Source organism: Manacus candei, unplaced genomic scaffold, assembly GCF_025592945.1.
Source record: "Manacus candei isolate 608988 ecotype Guabito, Panama unplaced genomic scaffold, ASM2559294v1 h1tg000106l, whole genome shotgun sequence".
Lineage (NCBI taxonomy): Eukaryota > Metazoa > Chordata > Aves > Passeriformes > Pipridae > Manacus > Manacus candei.
The window spans coordinates 629,523-656,824 of record NW_026138154.1 but is presented as its reverse complement, the minus strand read 5'-3'; the positions used below and the strand labels follow the sequence as shown (position 1 = coordinate 656,824).

The following is a 27,302-nucleotide window of genomic DNA, read 5'->3' as shown; positions in this document are numbered from 1 at the left end:
GAACTTACAGAGAAGCTGAAGGATCATTTAGGAGTGAAAATGTTGCCATATACACACGGGAGACACAAAATAATCCCCGGGAAGAGCTTCAGGATCCCAAGTTCAAAGGGGGGGTGTGTTGGACTGTTTGTGTCCCAGCGCTCCCATGGATTTCCAAGGGATTGATTCCCAATGGATCAATTCCCAATGGATCAATTCCCAATGGATCACAGGAGCAGACATTCAGACTTAAGCAGCAAAAGAGTTAAGCAGCTTGAACCCCCTGAAGTTTATCACTGTCTCTCACAAAACCTTTCCAAGCGTTTTCAGCCCGGCAGTGAGGAATCTCAGCCAGGATACGCCGATATCAACACAAAAAGGGATCAATTCACCAGGAAAAAAAAATATCCTTTGAGCCCAGATGGATAAACCCAGCCCAAGACAGAGTCTGAGCCTGCCCAGAGCCCATCCAACCCCGTTTAGCAGATGTGCCTCACACCCAGGACATTTATGATTCGCTCGGAGCCGACAGCGCCGGAGAACGAGTTTTATAGACCCGAAACAACCTTTATAAAGCAACAATAAACAACATCTTGCTCTTGGTCCAGAGATCAGTGGATTCCTCGAGTGCCACGACACTGCATTCCACAGCAGGCTGCTCATGGCCAGCCTGGCCAGCCCTGCGTGTTCGCCCCGTGCTCTGCAGCGTGGCCAGAAAGCTCCAGGAGGAACAGAGAACTCCAGAGGAACAGGCATTTGAAACACGAAAAAAATCTGGGCATTTTTAAGAAAGCAACAACCTCCCATGTGGTTCTTGTGCGGCAAATGACGGATTGGTGAAGTTTTCTGCTGGTCCTTCTGGGAAGTGAAGTGGAACAGAAAGGTGGTGAGAAGCAGGGAAGTGGGGTGAGGAGGCTGGAACCAAAGTCCTGCTGCACAAATCAGGACGAGCTTTAATTGTGGAACTTATAAATTCCCCAACCTGCAAAGGAACCGGTTTGAAGGTGGGTGATATCGAGCTCGGAGTGTTTGTGCAATGGCAAAGTTGAGATGTGTTTCCCAAGGTTCAGCACTTTGAGGCTCCTGAGCTGTCCTGTCTGTGAGCCCCAGTGCAGGAATATCATTGGAACTCTCTGCCACGCTCCACACAAGGGATCCCACGGAAGAGATGGATGCTGGAAAGACATTGCTCCATTCCAGCTTCCCTTTTTAGGCAGGGAAGGGAATCACAGAATCACAGAGTCAGCTGGGTTGGAAGGGACCTCTGAGATCATCAATCCAACCCTTGATCCAACCCCGCTGTGGTTCCCAGCCCATGGCACTGATGCCACATCCAGTCTGTCCTTAAACACCTCCAGGGATGGAGAATCCACCCCTTCCCTGGGCAGCCCATTCCAATGGCTGAGCACCCTCTCTGCAAAGAAATTCTTCCTAACATCCAACCTAAACCTCCCCTGGCACAGCTTCAGACCCAGCCCTCTTGTCTTGCTGATGGGAAAAGAGACCAACCCCCCCCGGCTCCCCCCTCCTGTCAGGGAGTTGCAGAGAGTGAGGAGGTCTCCCCTGAGCCTCCTCTTCTCCAGGCTGAGCCCCCCCAGCTCCCTCAGCCTCTCCTCACAGCACTTGTGCTCCAGACCCTTCCCCAGCCTCGTTGCTCTCCTCTGGACCTGCTCCAGCCCCTCCATGTCCTTCCTGAGCTGAGGGCCCAGAACTGGACACAGCACTCCAGGTGTCTTGGCTTCTCAGCAACACCATCCCTGTACCTACACGGGCATCACTTCCCTGGTGTCCAATTCCTTGGCTACAGGTCGTTTGAAAACGCTCATGGAAGAAGAGAACATGTGCACACCCTAAACTAATTAAGGATAGGAACCCAAATACTTTCATTAGATGAAATTAAATTCCTGTGTGGACACCTTCATCCAGAACACAAGCAAACAGAGGAATTAAGTTAAACCAAATTAAAACCGTATTTGGATTTATATCTTCATTTGGATTAACCTTCTTGGATGTTCTTGTGTGGAGGAACCCCAATTTTAATGAGTTTTTGCTGCCACTTCCAAAATCCCTGTGTCATCTCCTGAAGAGTCACCAAAGAGTCACCTGATCCTTCTTCCTTGGTGATGCCATGAGTGAACTTCCTGCCTTGCAGTTCCTAGAAATGTCATTCCATCCACCTCTGGAGGGAACAAGCTCCTTCCCTCTTGTCTTTCCAGTGAAAACGAGTCACCCCCTGAGCCCCGGGGCGGGACCACGGCACTGCTGTGGGGACAGCCCTGCCCTTCCCAGAGCACACCAGCTCCCAGGATGCAGTAAATCCTGGCTAAATCAAGGATGCTGGTGAGACCTCACCCCTGTGGAGGGAAAACAAGCCACATCTGCCTGAGCAACGGGGCCACTGCACAACCTCACCCCTTGGATTCCTGCTCGACCCCCCCACGAGACCCGTGGGGACCGGGAGCTGGTGAGAGACAAAACTCCAAGCAAGGAAAGCACAGTTCAGGTCCCTTTGCAGCAGCCACCTGCCAGCTCAGCAGCTTTTCTGCTGTGCCAGGGACCAGATGTTCCAACCCCACAGCCCTGGAGAGGTGCAGGTGGGAAGCAGCACAATTCCTGGGATGGGTGTGAGCGATCGAAGCCCCTTCAAACGCCCCTCAGAGGCAGGAATTCCACTCCTGCTCCCCACTATTGTTCCAGCCAAAGGCTTCCTGAAGCAGGGCTGGAAGGTTGGCACAGCATTCCCGGGGCTCTGCTGGTTGCCAGGTCCCACAAGGAGCTGCCTCGAGTTTCCTCCCCGCTTACCGGAACGGCAAAGGAGCTGCTGGAACAAACCAAAGTCCTTCCTGCAGCTCAACTTCACTGGTGCCCCAAAGCTCTGCAGGAACAACTTCCAAAGGAACATCCAAACCACAGCTTCCCCCAGATCTACCCAAACTGGAATTACCAGCCCTGCCTGACTGGAAAGCAGACCCTCAAAAAGGGGTCTGAGCAGACCCCGGTGTTCTACTCCGTAAAATTTCACTTATTTCCTATCTGGAAAGAGCATTTCCACACTTCCATGCCCAATTCCCTGCCTCCCACAGCTCCTCCTGGATTCTTTGGGAAAGGTGGAGAAATAAAGCAGCAAGTTTTCCAACACCAGAGCTCTGCTCTGGGATGCCAACACGAACCAAACCCCAACAGGCCCAAGTGCTTTTTGTAAGATTATTTCCAAAGTCATGAGATTCAACCAAAAAAAAAAACCCCACAACTCATCCCCAGAGCTCCCACAAGATATTTGGCTTTTATTATCATGGTTTTATGCTCGTCCTCTGGTTTCCCTGGGACAGAGGGGAGACAGCAAACCCTTCTAGAGACTCTGAAAGCTCTCAGAGGTGGTGGCAACACACAGAGAGCTCCTCACACTTTAAATACTCCAGATCTGGCACGTGGAAGCTGAGGAAAGAGTAGGAGGAACAAGAGAGCGACAATAAAACACAGAAGAATTGAATTAAAAGTTAATAAAACACTCTATTAGGGATGATTTCCTACACAGGACACTGGAAATCCTCAGGTCAAGTAACCAGCTGGAAACCTTCCCGTTTCTTCAGGGAAATACAGATAATTAAAGGAGACGTTGTTTTGGGAAGTTCTGTCATGTATTTACTGGAATTCATACTGGAGGCAGCGTTCTATGGAAAATATTTGCCTAAACTTAGTATTGGTGTGTTTTTGTCCTGTTTTGTGGAACCTTCAGAGGCACAAATGCCCAGAGTGCAACTGAAAATTTATCCTTATTTATGCTGGGACTGGGGAGGGGAGGGGGGTTATTTTCAGAGCTTAAAAGCTTCTTGCAAACAGTTAAAATTAGCAGCAAGAATTCCAATAAACAGAAACTATAAAATCCTGTTAACCAGGGCTGGCATTAAGGGGGTATTTTGAACCATCACGTGCAATTCCAGGTAAAACGAGTGCCCAGGTAAAGCTGCTGCACCTCAGAAACCAGTGACAAAAATGAGAACAAAATGCACAAATTTCAGGCTCTTAATACCCCAAACTCCAAGTTCCTCTTTAATTCTTTGGTTATGACCAGGTTATGATTCTTTTGTCCAAGCAGGGAGGTCCAAATTTAGGAAAAAGAACTCCCTCCTTTGCTTCCTCTGGGAATAAAAGGGCTCAGATCATAATCTGGGAGGATTCCTGGTTTGAGCACACCTGGATACTTGGGAAAAGCTCCTGCAGGGCTGGACAGAACCTCGAGATCTCGTTTTCCACTCCCATTTTTTGTTTCAAACACACCCCCCAGGCCCTGCAGAGCAAATCTCCCCAGTGACAGACTCCCAGGAGACACCCCCCCCGAGTTCATTAACAGAGAGAAATGTGAAATCCCAGGGGGGAAAAAAAAAAAAATACCCTGGAATACACCCACAACTTCTGGGTGAAGTTTCCTGGCAGTCAATTAGCCAAGGCTGGCCCAGGAGAGAGCCACTGAATATCAGGGAGAGACAAAAGGCTTCTCTCCCAAGACATTCCACTACTCCAGGGCTTCTCTTTGCCTCCTACCACAAACACAGCAGTAAAAAGCCTCCTGAATGTCTTTTTTTTTTGAATGTCCCATCTATTACTTACAGAATTCAAAGGCAACACAATTTCCAGCTGCAATTTAAGGCCTCCCAAGGATCCCATTTGGAAGTTGAGGCCATGGACAGATGGGACTGAGTCTGCTGAGGCTCCAAAATTACAGCTTTGCCATTCAAATCCAACAAAGAGCCTTGGAAATTCCATGTAAATCCACCACTATGGAGTAAAAAGCCCAACTTTTGCTTCAGGGGGAGAAGGGCAGTCACAGGGATGCTGGGGGAGGAGTTGGGATTCACCTGCACCCTTCCAGGAGCTTTTCAAACAGATAATTTTTTTTAAAAAAGGTGCTTTAGATGGAGTTTTAGGAGCTGGAGGCTTCCCAATTACTCTGAGCTGTAGTTTGTGTTTATTATCATTTATTATTTGCCTAATATGCATTAATGGGCACATTATCACTGGTAACATTAAAGGAAATCCTGCCCAGAAGTGCAAAAAGCAGCAATAAAATGCTCCAGAGCTTTTTATGTCAGCCAAAAATGGCAGGCTGTGCATCTGAAAGTTTTTAATTGCTAAAACTGCAAAAAGACACACCAGTTGTAACTGCATCATTTGAAGTGGGCTGTTACAGCACAAATGTTGCTGCCTCAGTGCTTTTAACTTTCCAGGCTCAAAAATCAAGTGTTTCTATAAGATTTAGAAAATAAGGGGGTTTAAGGTGTCACCTCAAAAAAAAACCAAACCCAAGTTGATATTACTGAAATCATTGGTTAAGTTACAGAATTTCCCCATTCCCAGCTCAAAGTTACATAATTTCCCCATTCCCAGCTCTTTAAAATTACAGAATTCACCATTCCAGCTCCCTGAAGTTACAGAATTTCACCATTCCCAGCTCCTTAAAAAGTTACAGAATTTCACCATTCCCAGCTCCTTCAGGTTACAGATTTTCACCATTCCCAGTTCCTTCAGGTTACAGATTTTCACCATTCCCATCACTCTGAAGTTACAGAATTCACCACTCCCAGGGCCTTAAAACAGAGAATTCACCATTCCCAGCTCCTTAAAACACAGAATTCACCATTCCCAGCTCCTTAAAGCCACAGAATTCACCATTCCCAGCTCCTTAAAGCCACAGAATTCACCATTCCCAGCTCCTTAAAATACAGAATTCAATATTCCCAGCTCTTCCAGGTTACAAAATTCACCATTCCCAGCTCCTTAAAGCCACAGAATTCACCATTCCCAGCTCCTTAAAATATAGAATTCAATATTCCCACTTCTTCCAGGTTACAGAATCCACCATTCCCAGTTCCTTAAAGCCATAGAATTCAATATTCCCAGCTCCTCCAGGTTACAGAATTCACCATTCCCAGCTCCTTAAAATACAGAATCCACCATTCCCAGCTCTTCCAGGTCACAGAATCCACCATTCCCAGTTCTTCCAGGTCACAGAATCCACCATTCCCAGTTCTTCCAGGTCACAGAATTCACCATTCCCAGCTCCTTAAAATACAGAATCCACCATTCCCAGCTCTTCCAGGTCACAGAATCCACCATTCCCAGTTCTTCCAGGTCACAGAATCCACCATTCCCAGTTCTTCCAGGTCACAGAATTCACCATTCCCAGCTCCTTAAAATACAGAATCCACCATTCCCAGCTCCTCCAGGTTACAGAATCCACCATTCCCAGCTCCTCAGGCAGGAAGCACCACGAGCAGACCTCCCCCCCCACACACACCCGAGCATCTAAAGCACTGAAATACGGGAAAACTCAACCTTTGAGTGAGTTCAGAGAGGGGAAGACACCCATGATTAAGTTCAAACCCCAACCCTGGCCTAATGGGAGTGCTTTGTGCTGTCCCTAAATGGCCAACAGCCTGGATCAGCAAAGCAGAGAGCAATTAAAGTCCCCTGTCATCAAGATGTCACCCCACAGGCACGAGAGCTGAGCCAGCCGTGCAGCCCGGTCCCTCTTGCATGCCTGGAGCTCCTGAGCTCAGCTAATCCACCTTCAAAAGACCCTCCTGGATGAAAGGCAGCGGGTTTGGGGGATCTTGGCTGCGGGATCCAGGGGGGAACTTGAATCCAGCCAGTGGGAGCTGCACTGGAGTCAAAGCAGCCAAGTGACCCCCTCACAGCTCCCTGGTGACCCCCTCACACCTCCCTGGTGACCCCCTCACACCTCCCTGGTGACCCCCTCACACCTCCCTGGTGACCCCCTCACACCGCCCTGGTGACCCCCTCACACCTCCCTGGTGACCCCCTCACACCTCCCTGGTGACCCCCTCACACCGCCCTGGTGACCCCCTCACACCTCCCTGGTGACCCCCTCACACCTCCCTGGCAACCCCCTCACACCTCCCTGGTGACCCCCTCACACCGCCCTGGTGACCCCCTCACACCGCCCTGGCGACCCCCTCACACCTCCCTGCCAGGGCCTCCTTGGGACACGGCTCAGGGAAGGAGGGGCAGGGAGAAATGGGACACACAGACCAGCCTGGCTACCCCAGCAGCCAGTCTGGCTACCAAAACACCCGGCCTGGCTACCCCAACACCCGGCCTGGCTACCAGAACTCAGCACAGGGATGGAGGGGACAATCAGCAGCCTCGGGGTCAGCTCAGTGCCCCCTTTCTACTTTTTTTTTCCACAGAATCGTGGAATGGGTTGGAAGGGATCCCAAAGAGCATCCAGTGGCACCCCCTGCCAGGGGCAGGGACACCTTCCACTAGCCCAGGTTGCTCCAAGCCCCGTCCAACCCAGCCTTGGACACTTCCAGGGATGGGGCAGCCACAGCTGCTCTGGGAATTCCATCCCAGCCCCTCACCACCCTCACAGGGAAGAATTCCTTCCCAACACCACATCTCTCCCTGCCCTCTGGCAGTGGGAAGCCATTCCCCCTTGTCCTGGCACTCCAGGCCTTTCTCCAAAGTCCCTCTCCATCTTTCCTGTTGGCTCCTTCACCTCAAAGCTTCTCTTCTCCAGGCTGAACAATCCCAATCCTCCCAGCCTTTCCTCCCAGGAAAGGTCTTCCATCCCTCTGATGATCTCGGTGGCCTCCTCTGGACTAGTTTTTAAACGTTTATGATTTGATTTTTTAGGAGAGCCATCACCCAACTTCCCAAACCCCTCTCGCTTCCTCATTTCTCCCAGGCACGAAGCTCCTCGGTGAGTCCCACCTTCCAAACCCTCCCCAGCACCAACCAATTCCACCAAAACTCACCCCCAGCCACAGTTTATGTCCAAGATGGTTTAAGTTTTATGCTCAAGCCCAGTAAAACTGTTTTGTTTCAAGCTGGTACCTCCGAGTGAAACGCTCCAAAGGCCTCTTTGCTTCCTAGCACAGAACTAAGCCATGTTTTTTTCTGACCCCATATTTGCGAAAATAAAGCTTTCAACTCCCAAAGAACAGATGTCTCTGACACAGTCCGATGCTCTCTGGTCATCTTCAGCACCAGAGCACAAACCTTGGGAAAGGTGGCTTTGGGAAGGAAGCTCCAAATCGCCAAGAGGCCGAAAAAACCCAGGACAAACCCGATGGTCGAGCCAAGATGTTTGGCCAGCACAAGGTACAGTAGTTTTCCACTAGAAAGGAAAAAGCTGGGCACAGATGCAGTTCAGGCAATGCCTTTCAGGAAGAAAATTAAAAGGAGGCTCGAATCCTTAGAGAAATAATTAAAGTATTGTGAATTGGTCTCGAGTTTAGTCAGAGACCTTGTTTGGCTGGAGAACGTGGCTCTGGCAAACAGAGCAGCCCATCGATTGGGCTGAGCCCTTCCCAAGAGCAGGAACCACCAAATGAACTCCTGCAATCCCTGTTCCTCAATTTCTGTGCCAGTGGAGACAGTAAGAGTAACAGGGGAACAGCCCAAAACAGAGAGGGGGCTGTAAATCCACCCCAAAACAGAGGGGGCTGTAAATCCACCCTAAAATGGAGGGGGGGCTGTAAATCCACCTCAAAACAGAGGGGGGACTGTAAATCCACCCCAAAACAGAGGGGGGACTGTAAATCCACCCCAAAACGGAGAGGGGACTGTAAATCCACCTCAAAACAGAGGGGGGCTGTAAATCCACCCCAAAACAGAGGGGGGGCTGCAAACCCACCCAAAAAAAGAAGGGGGAATGCAAATCAACCCCAAAACAGAGCAGGGCTGCAAACCCACCCCAAAACAGAGGGGGGCTGTAAATCCACCCCAAAATGGAGAGGGAGTTGTAAATTCACCCCAGAATGGAGGGGGGGGCTGTAAATTCACCCCAAAATGGAAAGGGGGTTGTAAATCCACCCCAGAATGGAGAGGGGGCAGTAAATCCACCCCAAAATGGAGGAGGGGGCTGTAAATCCCCCCCAAAATGGAGGAGGGGGCTGTAAATCCCCCCCAAAATGGAGAGGGGACTGTAAATCCACCCCAAAACAGTGAGGGGACTGCAAACCCACCCCAAAATAGAGGAGGCTCCAATCCCACCCCGAAACGAAGGGGGGGAGCTCCAAACACCCCCCAAACCAGAGAGGACTGGTGGTGTGAGGAACATGTAAGGCCAGAAACAGGGAAAGCTCAAGGAGGGGGGTTGTGGCTCCCAATTAACTCCGGCACAGCCCCGGATCCCCGGCGGATTCCGGAGTCAGCTTCCCTTGGGAATCCAAGTTTGGAGACCAAAGGCACATTTCCCAACGGGATAAGGCTGCTTTTTTTAATTCCCTGTTTTTCCTCTTTGCTTTTCTGGGGAGGGAAGGGAGATCTGCTCATTAAGGAGCAATAATTGGGAGGTCTCGTCTCCTGAAATGCTGATTTATCCGTAGTTTAATCGGGACAAACTCTCACCCAAATTCACAATTAACCCTTCCCTACTCAGGGAGGGTTTAATTGCCACAGGGCCAAGAGCCAACTCCCACCATTTCCAAAGGTTTGGGAAGGAAAGGCTTTTTTTTTCCAGGGGGGAAAAAAAACCCCAACAAACAAAACAACCCTTTGCATCCCTGTGCAACTTTCAGCCCCCAGAACTGATCAAAAGCAGTCGGGTAATCAATTAAAAATGTCTTGTAATGAAAGAATACCATGCCTAGTTTTTAGTGTAATAACCCAGGAGGGTTTCCTTCCTTCAAGTGAAAAAAAAAAACACACAAAAAAACCCTCCCCCAGTTTTGATACAATTCCTGCATCTCTCTGAAAAGGAAGTTTCAGTTTGTGTTAATGGATTTTCTGCATCCGTGACTTGTTCCAGGAGGGTGTTCCAGACCCTTCCCTGCCACAGAACCCTCAGAGCTATTTTAATTTTATTAGTCAGTGCTGGATTGAATCTAAACTGCCCATTCATTTAAACACCTTTACCTTTATCTCAGGGTCTTGTCCTGTTCTCCCCAAGACAGAAGTTGGAATATCCCTTTCCCTTCTCCACCAGCACAACAGGAATCAGCAAAACCCAGCCCTCAACTTTTTAATTTTTTTTATCACCATTTTTTCCTGAAGGGGATTTTCCTCCTTTAAACTCAGACTAAAAGCAATAAAAGGTAAAAAACTTGGGAGAGCATAAAACAAGTTGCAACAGCATTTCCCAAAGCTCTCCTACAAAGATAATGCTGTGCTGGCAGATTCACAGCGAGGAAAAAAAATAAATTTAAGCACAAACCTTGAAAAATAAAAGTTTTACCGTTTTATCACTCGCAGGCAATTTGGGGGGAGAGTTAAATCAGCACATCCCAAAGCTCATCCCTTATTAAAAATAGCAAATTGCTCGCTCATGCAGGAGGGAAAAAGGTGTTTTAATCAAAATTAAGGCAGAATTTAAGCCTGCTCATATCTGGCCCTCTCTCTTGCAGAGCTGCACTGCGTATCTTTTAGCAGCTACAGTAAATTAAAAGACAAAAAAAAACAAAAAAAAAGGAAGGCAAATATTGGCATTTCTAAAGTGCAGGCAAAGGAAAGCAAACCTTCAGATTTGTTTTTTGAACACGTGGATTTGCTTTGAAACACTTGTGTTTTTTTCAACAGTATTCCACAGAAAGAAGCTTCCTGTTCTGCCTCCACACACTGGAAACTCTAATGATGTTAAATATAATATTAAATGCTCCTCTAAGGGAAGTTCAGCAGTGTCTGCAGCACCTGCACACATTTGCATTATGAGACAATTCAGAGAGACCTCAGCCTGGCAAGAATCCCACTGAGACATCCATGCCCAAAATTCCCTGGGCAATCACCTCTTCCATGCAACACTGCTGGTTTTTTGCAGCAGAATTTTATTGGAGCCATCAGATGACCTTGTTAAATTGGGAAAGGACCGAGGAGAACAAAAAAAACCCCACAACAAAACCAACAAAACTGGCAGAAGGAAAGGGAATCATCCCAAATTCCCAACTCTGCTAAAGGGGAACAGCAGTTCTGCTTTTCCCTGGAGGATTCACTCAAACAGCTTTACCAGCCAAGAATTAAGGGGGGGGTCAGGTTTTCTCTGATTAATATTTTAAGGGTCATTCCTCCAGCATGAGACACCTCAAATAAAGGCCTCTTTGCTCCTTCTGCAAGGAGAGAAAGGTTTGTTGTTCACCAGATGCTGGAGATGTGGCCACCTCTCCAACAAAAGCCAAAAAAAGCTCGTGAAAATGCTGAGAAAAACAACTTCCAGCATGGAATTCGCTGGGATTGCTGCTGCCTGCCTTGGAGATGGCACTTTTCCCCCATTAGCCTTTCTGAAGCAATGCAGCAACGCAGCTTTGGGGCTGTTTTGACAACGAGCCTGTGAAAGATGAAAATAAAGAGGCATTTTGGGGCTTGGTTGCCCAAAGAGAATCACAGCAACTGCTTGGGGTTTCTATTCCTGACCATTCCCACCCTCAACACCTGACCTGTGGACACAACTGAGAGATAATGATTTTCACCAACTTCACTGAAAAAATTGAGAATTAGTTATTAAACCTCGGGAAGAGCCAAGATTTGCTTCCCTTCCCTGGGGAGTGGGAAGCAGGAGTTGGCTGATGACCCCCAATTCCACAGGGTGAACCCTCCCTGTCTGTGCTGCTCAGAGCACAACACCCACCATGAGCACTCACCCACCCTTCTGGCCTGTTCTATTCTCTTTGAATCTCCTCTTGCTTCGAATTCCACACGTTATTCTGCTCTCCTGAACTGCTCTGGGGGTCAGCAACTGAATTCAGGGAGAGCTTATCCCACTGCACAACTCACCTTCAGTCCTACAGAAACAGAACACTGAAGTTTTCCAGCCAAGCACCTTCCATGAGAGTCATAAAAATCATAATTATTATCCCAAGACGAGTTAATGTGGTTGTTTTTGGTTTTTCTATTTTTTCCTGAACTGCTACCTTACAAAAACTGTTATGGACAATTCTTTACCTCTAATGACTGTAAAGCACAAACATTCCCACTGCAGACGTGGATGAAAAACTCACCCTCACATTTGGAGGGTTAAAGAGTTAAAAGCTTTCCCACAACCAGCTGTATCAAGTGTATCTGCTTACAGGTATTTTGGATTTTTGCACTGTACAAAAACCCCCAACTAGGAGAAAAAACGTTTCCCAAATTAATAGAGAAAAAGTGTGTCACGATAGCACATCTTAAAACAACTCCCCCTCATCCCCACCATGTATAAATAAAGTTTCCATGACTGATTAAAGACACCCAAGCTCCTCCACGCTCTGCAAGTCATGTGAAGTGACTACAAAACCAGATTTAGGGTTGAAATTTGGTTGGTTTGCCCTCCACCAGAAGTTTTCCTTGAATAAAGCGTTTCACCTCTGGGTTCAAAAGTCCTCCACCTGTCAGGCACAGGTAGGAATTCCCATATTCCCATATTTTGTGGAGAGCATTCAGGTGTGTCAGGAAGAGCTGGATCACACTTGGTGATCCAAACCCAAGGGTTTCCAGCCCAGGGATCCTTCAATCCTAGAAAATCACAGAGTCATCGAACATCCTCAGCTGCAAGAGACCCACCAGGATCATCAAAATCCTGCAAAGGACATCCCAGGAATTCCACCACGTGCCTGGACCGGGATCCTTTTCAAGGAAACACACAGAACCAAGAAAATTAAGTGTACTAAGAACAGCTTAATAAACAACCTGCCATTCTGGAAAACTTGTCAGAGACAACAGCTCGGGCAGAATTTTAAATCCACAGCCCCTGAGTTATAGTGAAGAGTAAGAATTCATTTAAATCCCATTTATGCCAGAATGCCCAAGTATTCCAATACTGCTGGCTAGCTCAAAGTCTGCCCAAAAGGAAGAGTAAGGATACTCTTGAATTACACCAGGTGGATTTTACTGCACACTGAGGCACCACTTCAAGCATCAGTCCAAGAAAAGTCTTATAAAAACACTGAATGGGCCCAGTCAGCTACAACTCAGTTAAAAATAAGTATTTTAAATGACTTGCAGCACACCTGCATTGCTGCTTTCCTCGCCAGTCTGTGGCTTTCCAATTATCATTATTATTGTTTTTAAGCTATTTTCTTTCACCCATCAGGTTCAAAAGCCACCCAGCCTCAAAGAGAAGGTGGTTGATTACAGCTAAAAAACTGCCAGCAAATAGTTAAGAGAGAGCTGGTGAGGGAAAAAAAAAATAAATCTGTCAGTTTGGCATCTTTGGCATTATATTTAACAAACAGATAATTCACCTTTTCAGACCCCGTGGAGGTAAGGTGGCTCTTCCATCCAAGATGTTATTTGGAGCAGTTTTACTGTGTCAGGCTGAGCCAGAGGAGACATTTTAATGTGTCAAAATTAAAGCCAGCGATTAAACGCAGCACAACAGCGGGTTACAACTTATAAAAACAGGAGCAGTGAAATATCAGAAGCTGACAGTTCTGTTTCTGACCTAGTTTTTAAACTGGAGAACAGTCAAAGAGCCGAGGCTGAAGGTGCTGAAATTCCAGTAGTGCTGGGGAACAGGATTAGAGGAAAAGCCTTCAGACATTCAAACTACCCAGGGAGCGTCAGCCAGAACAAGGAGTCCGAGGTTCAGGAGCTTTGGTTCAATGGCAAGTGACAACCTGAGGAGGAGGAGGAGGAGGATGGGAGGGTTTCAAAGGTGGGGATGAAATAAGAGGTGTTGCAGGACCTCCTGGTCACAGCAAGAAGCCAAGGGCAGGGAGAAAACCTCAGGGGGGGGGAAGAAAGAAAGAAAGAAAAAAAAAATCGTTTTAAACCAGAATTTCTGAAGGTATTTTAGTTGCTTTTCTTCTGAGAGCACACATGTGCTGTCAAACACCTGTGCTCATTTGAATAACAAGAGGGAAAAAATTAAAGCCCCTTCAGCAGAGAGAACTGCAAGTACCAAAAGGGCACTGGCACTGGAGAGATCCAGGGGGGGCTGGTGCAAGGAAAGCCAGGTGATCCCATCCCAGTAAGCTGTTCACATGTCTCCCTGGGCTCTGCAGCTCCAAATTTATTTCCACCAGGCAGCTACACGCTGGTTTAAGCCTCATTAAGAAGCAGTATGTTCCTGGGCTGACATGTCAGATTTTTAAATGACCTTTGTACCGACAACGGCATTACCAAGCTGCTAAGAGCAGAGGGGGGGGAAAGATAAAAAAAACGTGGTTTTCCATGATTAGGAGAGGTACAACTTGTGGTTGTTTGCATTTATTTGAGTTCTAAAAAAACCCACCTGTCAGTAAAGCAAGCCATAAAAAAAAAATAATAAAAAAAAAAAAAAAGGGGCAATTCTCTCTCTGAAGGGCAGCTGTGACATCAGCACTGCTGGCCACTCTTAATTGGGACTTATCACCCAAGGTAAACAGGAGTGACTATCAGTTAATGAACAACACAAACCCCCCAGGCTGAATTTTAAAGAGCGTTTTCTCCTGCTGCAATCTCCTAATGAAAACACGGCAGTTCAAACCCACCGAATTCGCTTACGAAAGTCTCCTTTATTTTAGGATGCATTAAGACACCGGGGCTGATTCACTTGCCTATGTGCTCATAAGGTGGCTTAAAGGAGCTGCTGAAACATCACAACGATCCTTATCTTCCACAGGGCTTTTCTTTTCAGTCCTTTTCTCGCCAGAGGAAAATATAGAAAGGCAATTGAGAGATCAGATCGACCAACTAGTTCAACCATCCCAGAACACATCTCGCCTCACAAACACACTGCTGAGCCCAGGAAAACAAGCCTGGACCAGTTGTTTTTTTCCCCTTGTGCCCAGCTATATCCTATTGACACTTGAAGGGAAGAGTAATTACTGGTCTGACAAAGTTGTGCTGAAGATGATCTTCAGACCTTCCTCACCCAGCCAGAGGCAGCGCCTGGATCCCGCAGGAATCCCAAGGGAATCCGACCACCAACACCCCACGAGCCAGAGCAGCCTCAAAAGGTAAAGCAAGATGCTCAGACAGCTGCTTCTGCCAAACAGAGGTGCTCCAACACCGACAGGACACTGGGAACACAACCTGACAGACCCTGGGAGTTCAGCAGGAATGTCACCGAAATTTCCTACCATCTCCATGGAAAGCAATAAAATAATCGATAATTCCAGGGGTTTTTTTCTCTATCACCCATGAAAAATCCTGACAATATTGAGCAAGACAACCCCACTAGATTTTGTACCCTGATAGAACCTTGTGTTACATACCCTCTGCTAACACAGCACTAACAGCCTCCTCCAGCTTCCAGGGGTGCTTTCTCCGGGAAAAATAGTGAAGGCAGCTGCCTGATGAAGTTAAATTAGGTGCTCCCTCTCCTTCAGCAAGCAGCACAGAACCCACACTGTTTCAGCTACCTCTTTATTTGCACTGCCAGGCTGGTTGGTAACAAACCTGCTCCAAAAATAAAGCGACAAACAGTAAAAAAAGAAAGAACATACTCTTCCTTAAACTGGCCGAAAAAAAAAAAAATCTACCTAAAAAGTAAGTCAGATGTTTCTCTGCTCCCCACGAGGACACCTGAGAAAGTTCAGGTTACGAGGAATTCCAAAAATAAACACGAAAAATGTTCAGATAAGAGGAGGAAAAACATAACCCACATCTGCTGACTGAACACAGTGCTGCGAGAACACTCCCCGGGGGTGGGTCCAAAAACCCCCCCCCCCCCCCCCCCCCCCCGAGACTTCAGGCATTCAGACAGAGAATCTCTCTTGCCTGACAGAGGCAGCCCAGCTAATTCACACATGCAAAAGAAGTGGTGTGGCCACTGAGCCGGCACTTCATTGTCTGACCAGAATTTGGGGTCTAAATATAACGATCTGTAGGTGGCCGGAGCGTTTTTGCTTTCTCAGCCGAGTGGGGATAAATGTGTTTCTTCCTGCTGTCAGCGTCCATAAATTCAGTCTTAATGACAAGTAAAAGGCCTTTAGATGGAGTTAAATGGCTCTAATTGTATGAGAGAGCTCAAACTTGCAGTGCAGTGCAGGCAGCTCCTACATTAGGTCCAGCTCCAGCGCAAATTGCTGCGGAGAGGTCGTGGAAACACGCCTGGAACTGCAATAATCAAACCTTCCAGGTAATAAATCTGGGGGTTTTTTTCCTCCCCCCTTCGTGTTAAGAAACCCCCAAAGTGTCCTAGATTTTAATGCCTTAAGAACAAAGTCCTTAATTCATAAGCAGTTTGTGACTCCAGAAAAATGTTTGCCGTCGGGTTTTAATCGCCGCTAACGTTCCGGGTCGACCGATTTCCAAACGGATCCAAGATATCCCCGGCTACGTCCGGAAAGGTTAAATGTGTTTTACTTTATGCATTAGCCATTACTACCTCCCTCTTCCCATTTCCACACTTGCAAAGATTAAACACCCAAGCCGCTTCCTCAGCAGAGCTGTGTGTTTTGGGACTCTCCGAATCAGCACTGGGAGAACTGGTTTATGACAACGCGCTCGCTCACCTGCATCACTCTTCTCTGGAAAATCAGGCCTTATTTCTGGAATAAAAACAGGGATTGGTAGCCATTACGTGTGTCAGGAACACAGCAGCTTTCAGGCACTGTCCCTTAGCCATCATCCTCTTTTAGTGGCATTGGGGAACGGGGATCTCAAGGAGGCAGGAAGCGTTTTGGATTTACAGCAGGAAAAGCACCAGATGACTAAAGGTTCTTTTTATTATTGATTACCTAATGGGAGAGAAGGAAGCAGAGCTCGTGGCCGGGACCACCACACTCCCATCAAAACACAGCTGCCCTGCCAAGGACACGGAGTGGGAAGAGTGACCAAGGTCACGGCCACAGGTGTCACCGAGAGCACTTTTCAAAAGAAATTGGCCCCGGAGCTCCTACGCACTTCTTAAGGGACTATTTATGGGAGCAGAAGTTGTTCTTAATTCTGCAAGAAGCAGCAGCAGAGGTCACAGATTGGAGCTTCAGCAGCTCTGAGGGCTCAACATCCCTGGGAGCGGGAACAGGTGTCACCAGGCTTTGCAAAAACCTATTTTAGCGCCGCAGGAACCGGCGTTCCGGAGCGACGTCCCACGAAATGAAGACATCCTGTGGCAGAGGCTGCTCCTCTCCAAGGAAGCCAACCCTGTGACAGAGGCTGCTCCTCTCCAGCCTTCCCAGCTCCGTCACTTCGCGGCGGTTTCGCTCTGAATCACCAATTTCCGCCTCCGTTTTCGGGGCCGTGCCGGAGGAGCCCCACAAGTCAGGCAGTTAATGAGCTGCTGCGACCTAATCAGGGCGGCCACACCACGCCACACCTCCGGCGAGTGTCAGAGCACTTCAAAGGGCCCAGCAGTCCTTAAACTCTCCCTGTGAGCAAGGGCTGCTCCCTTCCCCAGCATCCTGGTGGAAAGGTGAGCCCAGCCAGAGCCGGCTGACTCGCCTTATATGGCTTCCAAGGCACAGTTTCCGCTTGCCCAAGCTCGGGCAGGGCGGAAAAATTTGCTTCCTCGCTCCTACTCCGCCCATGCCAGGGTCTGAAAAGCATCCACTGAGTGCTGGAGCTGAGAGGAATGGAAGGAAGGAGTGGAAGAATTTACACTTGGCTTCCTGGAAGAGGTAAAGCCACGGCTTTGGCAACGACCTGGATCACCTCAAGCACCGGGATGGGGGGAGAAGTGGGAGCTGAAGAGCCGACACAGGCAGGGATGCAGAGGGAAGCTGTAACCACAGCTTTTATTCTTTGCATTCCATCTGAAAAAATCCCGATTTTTCTTGCTATCCAGATGCACTTAAGCCTCTCACATTTGATGGCAGCGAGCTTTCCAAGTCGGGAGCGTTATTTCCTTTCACTGATTTAACCATCACACACTTTGGTTACACCAGGAGGTCGAAAACGGCCTCGGCTCAGGTTTGCACACTTATTTTCTGCACAAGCTGATACTGCTGCCAACAATTCTAAAGCCAGTTCTACCTTCTGGTCACAGTGAGGTTCATGTCATCCAGCTCTGTGTCATTATCAGCTTCTCTGAGCATCACAAACAGCCCAACCCTCCTGTTCACTGAACAAACAGCCACCTTCATCATCCTGAACATCCACAAGTGCAAGAAAACCGCTGGCTAGAAATGAAGCCCAGTGGATGCAGGCAATTAAAAAGCTGCCTCACCTTCAATAAATGCTCTTACTTTGTGGATGACAAAGTTGTTTCATTTCTAAAAATGTGTGTACACTCACTTTTTCTATCCTTGCTGGCCTGTATCAAGATAATCCCTTTTTTCCCCCAGTGCAGGGAATCAGGGAGAGATTTATCTCCAACCATCAGTGGTTTGTCTTTGCTCTCATCTGCTGGTCACCAAATGGCAGCACCCGGCTCATCCACACACAGATTCTCTCAGAAGAGAGAAAAATGGTGGCAAAGGAGCTTATAAAACTAAGTTCTGCCAATTCCCTTGTTCCTCTCTTTTTTTTTTTTGGGGGGGGGGGGACTGGGAAAGGCAGAAACACAGCCCGTTTGATTTTCTCATAGAAACCAGGAGCCAAAACCAACTGAAATCAGCGCCGGAGCTGGAAAGGTACAACAAAACTCACACAAACATAAAGTCTAGACACTGAAATGTGGAAATATGATTCAAATAACCACAACTGGCACTCACAAGGCACTGATTGCAGCCCATCGCAGGACGGGCCCTCAGTGGGGAGGAATACAGAAGAAAGATTAAATTAGCTCTTGCACCTCAGTAGTAGAAAATATGGATCCTGTGGGCACAGTGATATGGATTGAGCTGGAGCTCCTTCCTTCCTGCTGGGCTTTTTGCTGGGATTTAAGTAACACACGTCTGCTCTTGCTAAATAATGACAATTAGCTTAAACTGCCATAGAATGGTTTGGGTTGGAAGGGACCTTAAAGCTCATCTCGTTCCATGGGCAGGGACACCTTCCACTATCCCAGGTTGTTCCAAGCCCTGTCCAACCTTGCCTTGGACACTTCCAGAGATGGGGCAGCCACAGCTTCTCTGGGCAACCTGTTCCTGCCCTCACATCCCTGATCCCGTAGGAACAAACCCGCCCCGGGTGTCAGGTGGCTGCTCTTACCAAAGCACGGCTGAACCACACGGGGCTCAAAATATACAAGCCCAGGAGTCAGGAGAGGATGTTTGTGCTGATGAAATCTAAATACTACAAAGATTTGGGCAACCAGTGGCTTTCAGGAAGTTTCATGGTCCCCGCTGAACCCACGTCATGCGGGGACACGAACCCGAAGGACAAAGTCTGCGTCTGCCACCGAACCCAACGGCACAGAACGGGGCTGAAAACATCTGTTTTCCAGGAAAACATCTCGGTCTTCCAGGAAAACCCTGGCTGAAGTGTTCCCTCTTGAAGTGTTCACTCCAGGGAAGTGCTGCACAGAGGGAGGGCAGAGGGTTAACTGCGATCAGGCCGGACCAGATCAGGGAAGGCTCCAGGTGGAGTGGGCAGTTCAGTCAAGTGGAGGTGGGCAGTTCAGTCAAGTCCTGTTGGCCAGCAGTGACCTCTTTTCGAGTTAAACAAATGCTGGTTTCTTTAAATTAGAAAAAGGCTCTAGTCCAATGTAAAGAAAAGAGAGACCAAGCGCACGGAGCGGTGTTTTTTCTAGGCTGTAATGCAAAAAAGGATCGGGTTTTGGAAGCCTGCTTTTCCCAGTGCAGCAGGGACACACACCCCCACTCTGCAAACCAACTGCTGAGGGGTTCAGCATGCTCTGTGAGTATATAAATGCTCGAAAAAAACCAACCAAAAACCACACCAAAATCCCCAGTCAGAAGGCAACACCGGGTTACCATGGTGTGCAAAAGTTGCCTCACGTACATGGGATGTTTCTAAGCAACACATGAGCCACTATAGAAAACTCTTATCAGCAAATCCAAGCTCCTTTCCTGGGTAATGCATCTAGGTCAAGCCAAGGCACACGGAGCACTGAAGCCCAGTTTTGGTGATGCCTCCTCTGTATCCACCCTGGATAAAATATTAGCATAGTTCAGGTTATCAGGCTTTATCTTCATCAGCATTAAGCTCACTGCAGAAACAGCAATAACCTTAATTATTCACAGGTAACTCGATCCCAGCCTTCCTGGCGCTGTGACGCTGAGCTGTGACCACTTCTTCCCCTCCCCTCAGTCAGCTTCAACTCTCCTCACCCCAAAAACCTCAGTAAACCTAAATAAAAATAAAAAACATTGCACACAACTGTGATCCCCAAACGAGGGTGTCCAGCACGGGACCCCAGACACAGGGTATCTCTTCAAAGTCTACCTAAACCCGGGCGGCCACTCCATCCATTCAGACGCATTCTCCTGTGCATTAGCAGCAAAACCACTAAGTCAGCCAAAATGTATTCTTCTCCCATGGATTAGCTGGCACAAATTAGTGCGGGAGTGACGCATGCAGTCTGTCCCTTCCCATTTTCCAACGTGCACAAACACCAGGGATTTGGAGACGCTTCACAAGTTTCTGCTTACAAGTCGCGGGCAGAGTTTAAATTGCCTGAAATGTGCAAATTGTTTGGGAGATAACACACACGTTCATTTACCGACGAGACCTCAAATGCTCTTTTCAAACCACGTTTTCCCCTCCCCTCGGCGGCGATAAAGGCTCTGCTGCTGTCCCAGCACGGCCAGGGAGCTGTTTCAACAGCCACCAGCCCTCTCTGCCAGGCAGCACCACAACAAAACCCAACTGAATGGGGCAGAGCACTTCAGACAGGCTCAGAAAAAGCCCTGATGCTGGAGGATCACTCTGAGCTGACCAGCAAGTGCAGGGGCCACTCGAGGCAGGACACGCTGGCCGGGTCCCCGGGAGACACATTGCTCTGAAGAGACTCTTCAGATCGGTTACACTTCAGAGAGAAATAAAAAAAATATTGTAACAGCTTTCCTTTCTCCCTTTGTTGCTGTTCAAGTGGAATAAGAAATCAGCTACAGAATATGCTGAAAAGGAGCAAGGGTTTAGTCTTGACACAGTCACCAGAATCCAACCACGAGAGCCATGGACACAAGTCACCATCTATTCCACTTAAATCACCTTAAATTAAAAAAGGAGCAACCCAGCCCCATAGAAATAACCTAAAGGGTTAATGCACAAGCTCGTTTCCCCCAGTACTGCCAGAGAGCAAAAAGTTATTAATTCAAATTCAACCTCTCTGATAAATGGTGGTGTAAGATTTGCTGATAAAAAGCAGATCTCATTTGATAAAAACAAACAAAAAAAAAAAAGGTACCACCGGTCACAAGAATTCTGTCACAAACTTTTCTGTTTTCCCCTTGGCACGTCACCAATTAGACCTACTCCTTCAGCCTGCTACCACCAGCACGAGAAAAAAAATAAAAAAAATAAAAGCATAATGGGTTTATAATTTGCCACCGAATCCCATAGCAACTGTACGTCACTTCAGATGTAAATTACAGACAATTCCTTCCAATGCCGTTGGAAAACTATAGAGCTGAATCTATAATTTGAGCAGATCCAAGCAGCAGAGGGTTCAGAGAGAGAGAGAGAGAGAGAAAGCTACCCTAAATAATTGAAAGGAAACTGCCACGGGCCAAAACATTCAGTGTCTCTTTGTCCCCCTTTGCTTTCGAACGGGAGGTGCCACACTGGGGTCAGCGTGGAGAACACTGAGCAGGAGCTGAGCAGCTCAGGGCGTTCTGCAGATCCTGTCCCATTTTTGCTGATGAGGAGGAGACGTACGTGTGCGATGAGCTTCCTCTCCAGCCTCCTCTGATTCATTTGGTCGTGTCACCGACTCATGTTCCCGATGTCGTAAGAGCCTCAATTTTGACGGACTACAGCATCAGTGAGTTAATAGGACAGGAAAAAACAGGTTACAGGGGAGGAGGGATGATGCAAAAAAGCTTTAAAGATAATTCAATGAATTTTGATTCGAGAGCCGGATTGTTCTTCTCCTCCTGACACCTGCAAGCAGCTTTCAATTCCCAAGTCAGCATGAATACGCATTACCCTAAAGACCCTGTAATGACAGCACAGCCTTCATTTTGTGTTCCGTGCTTTGAACACAGCAAGATGAAGGCATCTCCACCAACTGCTCCAAAAGGCAAGGCTGAGAAGTTCTTTCAATAAACAGCCACTGCAAGGGGTCGGGTTAACCCTGATCTTCACGGAATCGCTTCTCTCTCAGGCAAGGAAGGTGACTCGGGAAGCCACATCTATCAGACCACGGCTCCAAAACTCAGCTCAGCTAGCTGAGCACGGGGACAACGTGCTTTGGTTATCTCAGCTCAGTCCCCAATAAATATTTGTGCATCTGCCAAAGTTCACCAGTGAATCAACCAATGGCTTCAGTTCAAAACACTCTGGGGTAGCCGGGGTAGAGAGGAACAACAGGAGCAGGAGGTGCTGCTCAGCTGCATCACACACAGACCAAAGGATGCTACAACCTACTCTATATCCTCCTAAAACCACCAAGCAAGCCAGCACCAGGGCTGGGAGCTGAGGTGAGCCTGGCCTCCATCATTAGGTCAACACATAAGCTCCAGATAACAGGGAAAGGTGTGGAATTGTGTCACTTCGCTCGTTATCAAATGCCCACCCCTCACACAAGCTCCAGCCACAAAGAGAGATCTTAAATAACTACATGAAAGTTGGGAAATTCCCAGGTAAGGGTTCCAGGAACAGCCCTAACACTGTTTGCCTGCTGTCAGCACCTTCAGCACAAGAGAGACAGACCCACTGCCAAGGGGCACTCGGGTCTGCCCTGTGGCATTTTCAACCGGGCACGAAGAGCTGGACTTACCCAGAAACCCCTCGTGATGCTGCTAAAAAACAGGTGTGAACATCAAAGGATGAGTGCTATGGATGGAGATGTATCTAAGGGTATAGCAGGTGGGGATGGATAAAACATCTTGCCATCAAGGATGGGGTTCAGGAGAAGGAATGAAAGAAGAAAACAAGGAGGGGGCAGAAGGAGTTCCCTTGTACCTTGACATGGGCAGCAAGAAAGTTGGAGACAAACCAGAACAGATGTGAAAAAGCCACAGAATCATCTAATCCCAGAGTGGTTTGGGTTGGAAGGACATTAAAGCCCATCTTGTTCCACCCCCTGCCACGAGCAGCGACACCTTCCACTCTCCCAGATTGCTCCAAGCCCCGTCCAACCTGGCCCTGGCCACGTCCTGCTTTTTTTGGGAAGGCCCAAACACGTACACAACCCGGAAGGGAAGGCAGCAAACCGAAGGCTGGTCTAGAATTACACTCCTGGGAGAACCCAGAGTTGTTTTAGGTGAACACACCGGACCAGTTCCATTTCACCAGCGGACAAACCGACCTGGGACAGCCTCGCCACCGCTCGGCCCTCGGAGCTTGTGCTTTCACAACCCCGGGGAAGCGGTTTCAGGGACAGCAAGTTTCACAAGGGGCAGCCAGGTGACATCTCACAGTGTCCCCTGTGAAGCCAGTGTTATCTCTTTTTTTTTTCAAGACTCCCATTTCTGTCAGGTGAGCTACTGGAGAAAGAAAGAAACCCTTTTCAGGATCGGGAAAAGCCAGAGCCCTGTGGAGCTCCTCAGCAGCAGCTCCACATCCTCTGAACACGCCACAGGAACGGCTGGAACACAAGAGCTGGGCATCAACAGCACTGGTTTGGGTTGGGAGGGACCTCAAAGCTCAGCTCATTCCACCCCCTTCCGTGGGGCAGGGACACCTCCCACTAGACCAGGTCGCTCCAAGCCCCGTGCAACACGTGGACCCACGACCGTTTTCTTCCCCAGGACACAGAGAACTCCAGCAGAGACCCAAGAAGACAAATATCTGCCACTCCACAGCCCTGCTGCCTGATGCACACATGGTGCAGCTCCACACCAAGCCTGCAACTGCTCTGGCACAAGGGACGCTCCAAACAAATGGCAGCTCGCCCGGCTGGGTGATCATTTTTGGATTATGTAATCCCAATACATTATTATTAGACCAAGAACAAACTCAAGCAAGGAACTGAAGACGTTTCCCTGCCCGTTCTGGCAGGGGGACAGAGCCTTGTCGCAGGAATCGCACGGACGTGCTCCCCCGGTGCCCAGAACAGGTCAGACTGCACACGTTGGGACTCCAGGTAACACAAACAGCAGGATTGGATTCCAGGCCATTATCCACATTACACAACGCCGCCGTCAGTTCCACCACATCTCAAACCAAACCGAGCAGAAGGAGAGCCTGAGCGAATTTTTTCCATTTAACTGCTGCAGCCCAAAAATTACAAGAGGAGCTGGGCTGGACAAACACACACTGCAAAGGTGTGTTGGAGGCGGCTCCCGGCGTGGCCGTGGCCCGAGCGCTTCCGAGGAAGCCGAGACTGTTCCCCAAGCTGGAGAAACTGTTTATAGAACCCATGCAGAACGAGCATATGTGTTTAATAGCCCACTAATTGTTGCGTTATTCACTACACAAACAAGCAGCTCTTCTGCCCTTATCCCTTCCTGCCCAGTTAATCACCAGGAGCCTCTGACTATTTCTCTTTTGGGTGGCGGTGAAGGAAGCAAAGTTCATTAGTGGCCGTTGGCCACCAAACAATCCAGAGCCCAGGCTTCATTTAGAAAATAAACACCACTATTCATGTGTGACACGGACTTGGAATAGCTTCCCAAAATATTTAATGCAGCTGCCTGTAGCCTTCCTACTCTCCCCCCCCCCCCCCCCAAAAAAAGGCTTTCCTAATATATAGGAAAGACTTATATGGATTATTTGTTTCATTTTCAGACCAAAAAAAAAAAGCTACTAATTCAGTCTACCCAAGTCACTTACTGCTACTGACTTCTCATAATGCTGATAAACACTCATTAAAATATAAGTTGATAAACCCTGGTACAGTCATTACCTTCGTCCTCATACAGAGATTGCCCAATTCAGTGATGTGATGTAACCAACACCCTAAATTAAAAATAGTGTTGTGACAACATATGGTTTATCCTACAGAAGCTGGCAGGCAGGACGCTCCTAATGACAAACGGGTTTAGGCTCCCAGCTTCCCCCAGCAAGGTGAGGAGACAGAAATGCTCGTCGCAGGATCAGAGGCGGAAAGGGAAAAATAAAATAAAATAAAATAAAAATAAAATGAGACCGAAACCGACAGTTTTGAACCCCCCTCCGGTCCATCCCAACGCCTGCCGCTGCCGCCGAGCACTGCCATCATTCTTTATTTACATGACTAATAAGCTCTCTGGATGCATTTCAGGGAAATCGCTCCGAAAAGACAATCTGGAAATTTCAAAATACAGCCCCGGCCTGAACGTGCCTCCCCCCCTTCCCGGGGAGGGAAGTACCGGGCTGTGTGGGGTGTGGGGGTACAACCGGGTGCCCCGGGGAAGGGGCAGTGAAGGAAGGGACCCCCCACCCAGCCCGGGATGGCAGCACCGGGGGTGGGCCCCCCTTTTTCCCCCCTCGCCGGTCCTGGAAACCCACGTCATGTTCACCGGGGGAACGGGGAGGGGGACGGGGGGGGCATCGATGTCCCTCCATCCCCCCTCCCCAGACACTCCCGGGCACTGACGGCAGTTCCCGGCACCTCCCGGGGGGGACACCGAGCGCCCACCCCCGCACCGAGACTGCGGGGCGTGGGGCCCCGTCACCCACCGGGGGGGGAAAATTGGGGTCCCCGTCACCCACCGGGGGGGACACTTGGGGTCCCTCCTTTACCCACCGGGGGGGACACTTGGGGTCCCTCCTTTACCCACCGGGGGGGCACACTGGGGTCCCTCTTTTACCCACTAGGGGCACATACTGGGTCCCCCCTTTACCCACCGGGGGGGCACATTGAGGTCCCCCCTTTACCCACCGGGGGGGCACATACTGGGTCCCCCCTTTACCCACCGGGGGGGCACATTGAGGTCCCCCCTTTACCCACCGGGGGGGCACATTGAGGTCCCCCCTTTACCCACCGGGGGGGCACATTGAGGTCCCCCCTTTACCCACCGGGGGGGCACATTGAGGTCCCCCCTTTACCCACCGGGGGGGCACATTGAGGTCCTCCCTTTACCCACCGGGGGGGGGCACATTGGGGTCCTTCCTTTACCCACCGAGGGGACACATTGGGGTCCCTCTTTTACCCACTGGGGGCACATACTGGGTACCCCCTTTACCCACCGGGGGGGCACATTGGGGTCCCCCCTTTACCCATCGGGGGGGGCACATTGGGGTCCCCCCTTTACCCATCGGGGGGGGCACATTGGGGTCTCCCCAGGAGCTACCGGGAGGTGTGTGGGGGTACAACACACACCCCCCGACCCCTCCCGGTGCCCCTCGGGCACTTACCGGAGGATCACGACCCCTCCCCGGTTACCCACCGGGGGGCCCACAGGGACCCCTTAAACGCCAATGGAGGGACACACACACGACACCGGGGGGCGTTCCGAGCCCCCTCCGTCTCCCTCAACCCCCTGGCATCGGGATCGCCTCCCACCCCCCCTCCCGCCTTGCCCGCTCACTCACGGAGGGGGGGGGTTGGGGCAGGAGCTCCCGCACCCCCCCAGTGTCTCACCGCGGAGCCCCCACCACCACCGACCCACCTCCCCTCTCACCCCCGCGGGGGGCTCCCTCCCTCCGGGGGCCTCGTGGCGACCGCCCGCCCTCTGCCTCCCTCCCTCCCTCCCCTCCGCGGGGCCGTGCCCGGGGCCCCGCAGCCCCCTCCGTACCTTACAAGCCTGGTAGCTCTCGAAGGCGCGCAGGGCGCTCTCCGTGAGCTTGACGTGGAAGACGGAGACGCGGGTGCCGCGGCCGAGGCGGCCGCAGGACAGCCCGTACCCGCGCTCCGCCTGCAGCGCCGCCATCTTGGGACCGTCTCCCCCTCCGCGCCTGGGCCGCCGGGGCCGCCCGCCGCCGGCCACGCCCCCCCCCTTATGAATTATTCATGAGCCTTTCCCGCGCCGCCGGCCACGCCCCCTCCCGGGGCGCCTGTTGCTGGGGCGAGGCGGCGGGCAGCGCGCGCGCCCATTGGCTGAGGGGAGGAGGGCGCCGCGCCGGATTGGGCGGCGCGGAGGGGGAGGCGGGGATATGTAAATGACGGGGAGCGGGGCATGCTGGGGAGGGTGGTCTGGCGCGCTGGGGGAGCGCGGGGAGGGGGCGGCGGGGGGGGAACCCCCGGCATGAGACCCTCCGGGTATGAACCCCCCGACCCTTGACATGTCCCCCCCTACCTGGGGTATGGACCCCCCTGGGAACACCCTGCAGCTCCCCCCTGAGCAGGATTTGGGGTCCCACACCTCCCCCTGGGCATCCCCCCCCAGGCCAAGCCCGTGGGCTCCATGTGCCCCCCACCCAAGCAGGACCTGTGGTCCCCTGGTTCCCCCTCGCCCTCCAGCAGGACCCCCAGGCAGAGCTCTGTGCTCTCCAGGCCTCTCCGGGGCCAAGCATCCCCAGCCATAGTAGCTGCTCCCTCCTGCCTTCAGCTGTGTGGGGGCCATAAAAATTTGCCCCCCCAAATGAAACAG

At 50.0% G+C, this 27,302-nt stretch overlaps 1 protein-coding gene across 1 annotated transcript in view; it reads right to left on the bottom strand.

Annotated features, from left to right (window-relative positions):
* ELL (elongation factor for RNA polymerase II) overlaps positions 1-26,669 on the bottom strand; it is a 54,578-nt gene extending 27,909 nt beyond the window's left edge. Inside the window, exon 1 of the mRNA XM_051769371.1 lies at positions 26,508-26,669. Coding sequence (XP_051625331.1) covers positions 26,508-26,642 — 135 coding nt within the window. The 5' untranslated portion in view covers positions 26,643-26,669. The remainder of the gene's footprint in view (positions 1-26,507) is intronic.
* Between the last annotated feature and the right edge of the window lie 633 nt (positions 26,670-27,302).